An 8,402-nucleotide genomic window follows, 5' to 3' on the forward strand; every position below is an offset into this window, starting at 1 on the left:
GTGTGTGTGTGTGTTTATATAAGTTTATTGTGATATTCCAAAGAAATCACACCATCATGAGCAAAACATTTTTTAATAGCAAACAAATAATGGTAGAGCTAAAATCTGGCAGTTTTTCTGTTAAGACGTGCATCATCACCCTGGAATTTTCTCAGGGAAATCAGAAATGGTCGCGCTAGCTTGTGCGATGTAGGCAAGACAAGAATCACTAAGAAGTGAATCACCTTCATAACACTGAAAAAAAAAGCTGTTTGCTTGGTTCCTTATCTTGCTTCTTTATCTTGTTAACCTGATATGCTTATATGCATTTTATCATCATCATAAATATGCAGCTTTTCCTGAAGACTCCAGGAGGTTGATTTGAAAAGTCACTTGTAGGTCCTAACATGAGGCTTCTTTGTTTAGCTGTGGGTTTCTTTGGTGTTGTTGTCGTTGTTTGTGGATTTTCTTTGCTTGATTGATTTCGCCTGTGTTACATCATAAACATGTTATATCATATATAAATCATATAAATCATGGTAATGTTGGTCTCAGGACAAAGGACACTTTGAAATAGAACATGTTTTTCTTTTCCTGTTTCTAAACACACACACACACACACATCTTGTCCATTTGCCAGTTCCTGCTATCATCACTTTGGTCATAATCACCACAGGCCGCACAAACATTATATTAAAAGGTTGTTTGTGTAGGGATAAAATAAAAATATCACTTTTGTTTGTGTTGTTTGTGTTGTTTGTGTTTTTGGGGTTTTTTTTGTTGGGGTAGGAGGTTACTTTTCTCGATCCTGGCCCCTAACAGCTTTAGTCTTTGCGACATCTTCACCAAGTTTCTGTGGCGTGACTGTGCATGTTTTGGAAAGACAGTTAGGAAGTTTATATTGCTGTGATAATATGAATCCCTACGGACACAATTGTTTTAGCTGTTGTGACTTTAACTTGGCAACCATGGTTAGTTTGACCCTTGCTGGCTGCCATAAAGAACAACAGACCTCAGTGCAGATACACCCTTCCTTTATCAGAGCCTGGATTATAAGTTTGGATGCATGCAATTGTGGGAGGTGAGGGTGTGTGCTTTGCAGGCAAGTGAATAAGTTTTTGTCATAGCGTTGGAGCGAGAGTGTTGGCAAAAAAAAGTGCATGGAAGGAAGGGTGAGGGAGGAGGGAGGGTGATTGTAAAGATGATAAGGCTGAGGGGGTGTGTGAAAACGCTACCAGTGCATTTTATAGGAGTGGACAGTTCATCACAGTTGTCTTCCTAGTCTCAAGGCTCCACCTCCAGCATCATTTTTTTTTTATCAAACTGCTGCTGCAAAGATGTGTCAACCTTATCTTCTGGGCAGTGCTGAAGAGCAACCAAGTGCATTTGCTCAGTTTCACTTGAATATTAAGTTTTGAGGTAGTTCATTAGCTTCATGCTGCCATAATTGATCTTTATGTAGGCTATAATTTGTTTGTTTTTTTAAATAAAATAAATAAATAAATAAATAAAAATAATTACTATAACCTGCAAAGGGTGACCAAGAGATTGTGTGAAAATTACCCACAACAGTTCAAAACCAAAACAAAAGTATTCACCACTTTGAAAAAATGAAAATAGTGTTACTATACAAAGACTGAAGCACAAATTCCTTGGACAGGCTGCACCACATAGGAAGCCACATTAAAAAAAAATTTTTTGTTGTTGTTGTTGTTTCAAATAAGTTCAAGAAGATGTACCTGTTTGTAAACATTATTGTGCTGTAAAGTTGGACTTTTTAACATCAGAGTCAACGGGGACTGATGCACTTTTGGCACCTGCCTCCAGTGGCCAATAACGGAACTGCAATTTTTGGCACTTCCTGGCTGGCTTCATTTTTCAGTCCTGTAGGTTGCTGCTTTGATAGTAGTTTGTTCCACACAGAGTGTGACCACAAAAACACGCATGCCCATAAAGTGCAAACAATACTTGTTACAATATACAGAAAATGCGTCTATTTTAAATCCCAAAGAGATTCCATCCAAGCTGTAGTACCCAGAGTGTGCCTGTGCAGGCAGGGAGAGGACATACAAACTCCACACAGAGAGGCTTCAGATAGATTGAGGATTTGAACCCAGGACCTTCTTAATGTTATGTAGTGGTGCTAACCACTGTGATAGACTTGACTACACTATTTAAACAGGGAAAGAAAACATGACTTTGTTTTTTCCTTTTATTCAAACTGAATGAGATAAAGGAAGCATTTTCATCGGTTTCAGCTCTTCTGTTTTAGCCAATAAACCCGTCTCACCTTTACAGCTACAGCAAGAAAGGCAAAAGCCCCCTTATAGGTGATTAACACAACTGGCCCAGAAAGGACTGACATAAAGCACGGTCCTCTGAACAGACATATAACAAGCAATAACCAGATGTATTTAATGAATGTGTTCCCCCCTGTGCAGCTGTGAGTTATAAGATAGCTCCCTGAACTGGCACTCTGTCACTGAAACGCCGTAATATAAATTAATTTAAATGATTGTCGCTGGAGCCTTGGCTCTTACACATTGCTGGCTCGGTATAAACACTCCAATAATGTCATATAAAAACACATAATAACATAATAAGAGAAATTTTGCTGTGGAATGGATACTTTTATTGTTAATATTTTAAGCACCATTTGCTGATAAAACTGTGTGTGTGTGTGTGTGTGTGTGTGTGTGTGTGTGCAGGATATCTAGTTGTGGGAAAAGTACACAACTGTAACGGTATTTCACTTAAACTGAGGATGTGATTCATTCTTCCAGCACGGATCTTGTATGGAATTAATTTCATAAAAAGTCGTCTCAAGATCCAACAGTGTAGCTGTGAGCTGTAATTCATGAATACCAAACATTGCTTCAGGTGAGAGTTTTAAGCCAAAGCCTAATGAGTCCAGCTGGTCCATCTGTGGGTTACCCACTATCTCCCAGGCTTAATGAACTGCCCGTGAGCCCTCTGCAGCCCAGCACATCTCATTAGCGCCACGACATCCAAGTATAGTGTGTGGGAGTTCACCCACTTACTCAACTACCATTTCTTATCATATCACATCAGTTCTTTTGTCTTCTCCTTTAATCATCTCTCTTGTATCATCATCCGTTTGGTTTCACCTCCCTCTGACCTTTCTTCCATCTTCCTCCGGGCGTATATCTGAATCAGAGAAACTCCAGGACGCCTACAAATTATAATTATTCTACCACAGTGGCGTTTTTCCCCTGCTGTACCTTTCCATGCCCTTTTCTTTACATATCCCCCAAGTAATTATCCTCCCTTCCCCTTTTCTCTGTCCTTTTCTCTATCGTACCATCATTTAGTTCACCTTTTCCTCCCCTCTCAAACACACTGGATGCTCTTCCTCTTGAAACAAATTCCTGACTCAGTGCTTTCCGCTGCACAATTTTCGCTCCCCTAACATTTTGCGCCTTCATTGCAACCCTTCATCTTCTCCTCTGCTCTTCAAATGTGCCTCTATCTGCCTCGGATGTTTTTGGGCCGACCTACCGCACTTAACCTCTCCCTCACTCGGTCACCTCCGGTGCCCATCACCTGCTTCCCATCCATTTGTCCTGCAGCACCTCACTTCCCACTCCCCACCCGGGCATTGCTGTCCCTCAGCAAAGACGTGACCACACATTCATGTAACCCTTTAGAAGAACCTTACCCACAATGCACATGGTGGAGCGATTTGCATGACAGGCAGTGGTGCATTTCGCAGAGGGAGGGATCGGCCGGTGAATGTACAGAGATAGAGAAACCCATAAAGGGAGCGAGAAGAACTGTAATGTTGGTTTGAATTATTCATAGCTGGTCTATAGGACGAATAAATGCATCAGGAAAGGGGAAGACACAAGGAAGAGCACCTGTTATCTATCCAGAGTGTGTATCTCTGTAAGCCCAAAGTCATGTATGCTCAAGTCCTCTGCTACTGCACTATGAGATAAGAGTATATAGGCTGGCTATGTGTCCACTTAAAGCTCTGAATTTAATTAAAGTGTATTACTAAAGCTAGAAAAAAAGGGTGCACGTAACAGTCATTGAAGCCCCACACTGACTCCACTACAGTTATTACATTTATATCAGGCCAGACACCAGAATGGAGTGAAGTGATCAGTCTCACATGAAGTCAATGACAGTCATTTCATCTTCTCCATCAGGTCTTGTTTTTGTAATGAGCGAGTTTGTGTCTGAGGTTGCCAATAATCCTTTCCATTTTTCAGCATTCATAGCCTACTCAGCAAACCCATGTTTACACCGATGCATTTGTTTCTAGGACTGTTTAATCGTGAAAGCTAAATCCTGATAAAGACCAAAATGACACAAATTTCTTGGATTAAATTTGAAATTGAAAATTGTGAGCTAAAACATGTTCGAAAGTCTGAGAAAAGAGCCTGGAAGGAAGGAGAGAACAATTTCTTTGTGTAATTAAATTTTTTTTTTTTTTTTTAAAACCCTCTGCATGTCATCACACTAACTGTGTTGTTTCTGTGTTTTTTCCCCCACAGAAGTCGTTCTCACTGGTGTTGGAGGCTCTGGATTATGACAATGACACATCGAGTTCAGTCGAAGGTGTGTTTGCACATGCCTGCGTTCCTTTTTATTCATGTGTAGTCAGGAATGTAAATAAAAGGGGGGCTGAATTAAATAACAATAAACAGAAGGAAAGTTGTGAGGGTGTTATTATTCCCCTCATCCTCACACATGTCATGTTTTGAGGTTTGAAGCTAGAGAGCCTTTGTAAGATATACCGTCATCGCTTAAAACACCATTAAAGTGTTGAAGGTAAGTGACACGTTTAAAAAATGGAGCCGTCTTTACTGCATTTCCAGCTTTATCTTATCAAGAAAAGAGTTCCTTGTGAGTTTAAATATTAACAATCAACAGTTTCATAGAGGAAAACAACACGGGTGCTTGTTTATGAGCGTTTGCTGTCTGACATGATGAAACAATGTGAAAATATCCTTTGTGTCTTAATGTCTGTGATCTAACGAGTTTAGTGGGCCTTTTATCCAGACCCTTTAATTTCCTGCTCATCTCAGTGCTGTTCCTCCTCATAATAGGGAAAAGCTCCGTGACAGGGAATGTGAGCGGCATGCTATAAAAAGCAACACACATACACACACAAGCACAGCCAGACAGATGTTTCTGTGCCTTCCTCATTCCTGTCATGCCACAATCCTTCCTTTGAGGGACCACTGCACTGCGGTCTCTCAACCTCGGTGCTACCCAGAACATGGCTGATAGGATGAGAAACTTTTCACCTCACATTTCTCTTTCGCCTTCCGTCTCTCCTTCGCTCTGCCCTCCAGCGACGCTCTTACATCTTGTTTGCATTATCTTCCGTTTCCACCTGAGCTCCTGACAGCCCTTACATTGGGCCTAAAGCTGTTCACTAGGCTGACAGCTTAGCTCAGCCCAAACAGAGGCGTTCGGTAGCAGTCTGAATGGACTTAGCGGGCCGTGCTGCAAATCAGAAAGGATTACCGAGCATAACTGTACCTTCTGAAATGGTTCTTGGAAATACCAAGAAAATGTGATGTGCTATGAGCACAGACGGTGTGACCTTCACAGAGTTTTCTTCAAATAAAATGTAGCTTAAGTGTTAATGTGCAGGGGCGTACCTTGATCTGTTAAAGGATAATTCCCGTTGGTTACAACTTTGGTCTTTGGCCTTTATGTTTTTGTTGAGTATACTGACAAGTAACTGTTTAGATAAGGGAACACGATGGTATCACAGCAATGAAATGAGATCAGTCAGACTGTAAAACTTCATACATGCCTGCAGTAGTTCACAGTAAGTAGGTAATATGCAGCAGGTTTTGGCACCTTTATTTGGTTTTATTTAGTTTCTTTCAGTCGTTTTACATATTCTCTATCCCGTTTTATGTTTATTTTGAAGGACACAGTCTTTTATTTAACTTTATTGCACGACACAGACATATATACCTGATGGAAACACCTGTCACTGCAACAGTGAAAATCGAATAAACAGCAAACTGCAGCCTCCTGAGCAATCATCAAGATGAGTAAACGCGCTCTGTAATAACCAATAATTTAATGGAGACTGGAAATTTTGCAACACCAGGCTGCATCAGCTTTAACTCATAAGTCAGTGACTGAAGGTTTACACAAAATACGATTTCACAACAACATACAGGATAATATACTCAGAAAATAAACATGTCATTAAGTACATAAAGAAAAAATGAAGAGGCCTGCGTTGATCTTTTGGGCCTTGCAGTTCTTGTAACATCTAATTTCTGCAGTGCTGCCATTTCCCCAGATTTCAAAGGGTTTTCTAGTCAACAAAAAATGTATTATTTAATTCTTGAACTGAATTTTCCTGCTCAGAAGTTTTGCAAAAGTGCCTTTGTTACTGCGGTACTGCCACCAGGGCAATAGCACAGAGAAAACAGTTTCTCACATGCTGTTGGATGTTTTGTGTACGCACCAAACATCAACCTCCGGGGCTTTAAATAAAGCTGCAGCCTTCATAACACATGTACAGTGCAGTTTGTTTATAACTCACTAATTAAGGCTTAAAGTTAGGAGCAGGTCTGCTTTAACTGACAGATGGACGCTGACACAGGCTGCTGCTTTTCCCAATTTGCGCTAATTAATCACTGAACTAGATTTCTTAATCGTGTTTGTGCCTTTAATAAAATAATCTGAGGAAATAACTTGTATAAATCTGCGCTTCACTTTTGGAGAGTCAAATTCCATCCATCCATACATTCGTGCATTTTCTGCCACTGTCTGCCACAAAAAAACCAACATGGCTGCTGTCAAAATCCTAAATTTGAAGCTTTAAAACAGGGCTTCTTTACCAAATGCTTATAGTAACTACGTTCATCTCTTCCCCCCCACAGAACAAAAACCCCACAGGGACATTTGTAACTTTCTCAGCGTAATGTTTCAGTAAATATGAATCATCTTAAAATGTTTTTTTTCCCATGTTCTCCTTCTGCTCCCGTATTCATTGGGTGATTTTGACAGCATACTTGCTGCTGTGCTCCCCCGTGTTTCAGCTGTACTGATGTTACACCCACATCCATAAAACTGCGAAAGCGGAATTCAATATTAGAAGCATTATAATCTCGACCAGCTTGTCACCAAAGTTCAAGACACATGTTTAGACTTAGTCCCCCATCCATGTGAGAATAGTTTCACTGGGAGTTTATACTAGAATGAAAACTGAAAATAAACATAGAAATGTCATGAGAACCCATGCACATCAAATTAAAAAAACCTTCAGCTGATCTATTGGCTTCCACAAGGCTATTGATTCAAAATGAAGTCACAGGGAGGTGTTTTCTCTCCTGCAGTGTTTTCTCACCATTGTCAAGGGCAAGCACGTCACAGCTAATACAAGACAGTAGGGGGACAATCTCCAGAGACAAGAAAACGAGCTTTTTTTAAACTCCCTGCAGATACACTCTCTGTTTCTCTGCTGCTTATGTTTCTATAAAGTGTGATTTCAGAAGGAGCTCAGGGCTTCTTGTTTCAGCTGTTCTGCCATCAATCTTTCTGTCTCTTGCTCTCTCTCTTTTTTTAGGATTCCCGTTAGCACCAGCCAGAGAGGCTATTCTTCCTGGGGTCCTCCACACCCCTCACATATTATTGTACCATCTTCTCTAATCACGTTACTGCGAAAATTGGGCTCTGTTACACACCTTCCCTGCTGTGCTGAATGATAATTCGCTTACTTCTACTTCTTTTCTGGAAGAGAAATGGTGATGATGAAATTAACCCCCGGCCATGCCAGAGTCATAAAATAATGAAAAACTCACAATGCACTGCAGTAGCATAATGAGTGTTTGTGAAACGGGGCCCTCGAGTTTGACTACAGGCGACGGCAGAGGAATCGAGCAGCGGCCGAGCTAACAGTCCGCTCAACATCCGCTCTGTTCCCATCCCATTTTTTATGCTAAAACACAGACACACACACACACACACACACACACACACACACAGTACTCAGAATAGGTGTGAGTGTGTCTGTGTGTTGTTTCAGTGTATATGCCATGTGTGTATCTATGAGATGCTAGTGAGGATACAGGCAAAGATTGCATGATAGGAGGACAGAACAGGAAGCCTCATTGGAAGTATGTCAGCAGTGAAGAGAGACTGAGTGTACAGAATGTGCGAGTGTGTGCATGCGTGTGTGTGTGAGAGAGAGATTCTGCCAGAGGCAAACAGAGTCAAAGAGGAAGGGAAGCAGCTATTAGGACACACACATAACAAACTGCCTGATGGAGAGATGAGATCACTGCGGTTTGACCCAAAGGAATGAAAACAGGGATACACAGTGGTTGGTGTGTGTGTGTGTGTGTGTGTGTGTGTGTGTGTGTGTGTGTGTGTGTGTGTGTGTGTGTGTGTGTGTGTGTGTGTGTGTGTGTGTGTTTTTG

At 41.0% G+C, this 8,402-nt stretch overlaps 1 protein-coding gene across 1 annotated transcript in view; it reads left to right on the forward strand.

Annotated features, from left to right (window-relative positions):
• The window catches only part of LOC102206305 (protein jagged-1b), a 60,353-nt gene that overhangs the window by 33,096 nt on the left and 18,855 nt on the right, over positions 1-8,402 (forward strand). The window contains exon 3 of the mRNA XM_005742117.2: positions 4,500-4,563. Within this exon, the coding sequence (XP_005742174.1) occupies positions 4,500-4,563 (64 nt within the window). The remainder of the gene's footprint in view (positions 1-4,499; positions 4,564-8,402) is intronic.

The sequence above is a fragment of the Pundamilia nyererei genome, unplaced genomic scaffold (assembly GCF_000239375.1).
Source record: "Pundamilia nyererei isolate P.nyererei 1_Seehausen unplaced genomic scaffold, PunNye1.0 scaffold00117, whole genome shotgun sequence".
In the NCBI taxonomy this organism is placed as follows: domain Eukaryota; kingdom Metazoa; phylum Chordata; class Actinopteri; order Cichliformes; family Cichlidae; genus Pundamilia; species Pundamilia nyererei.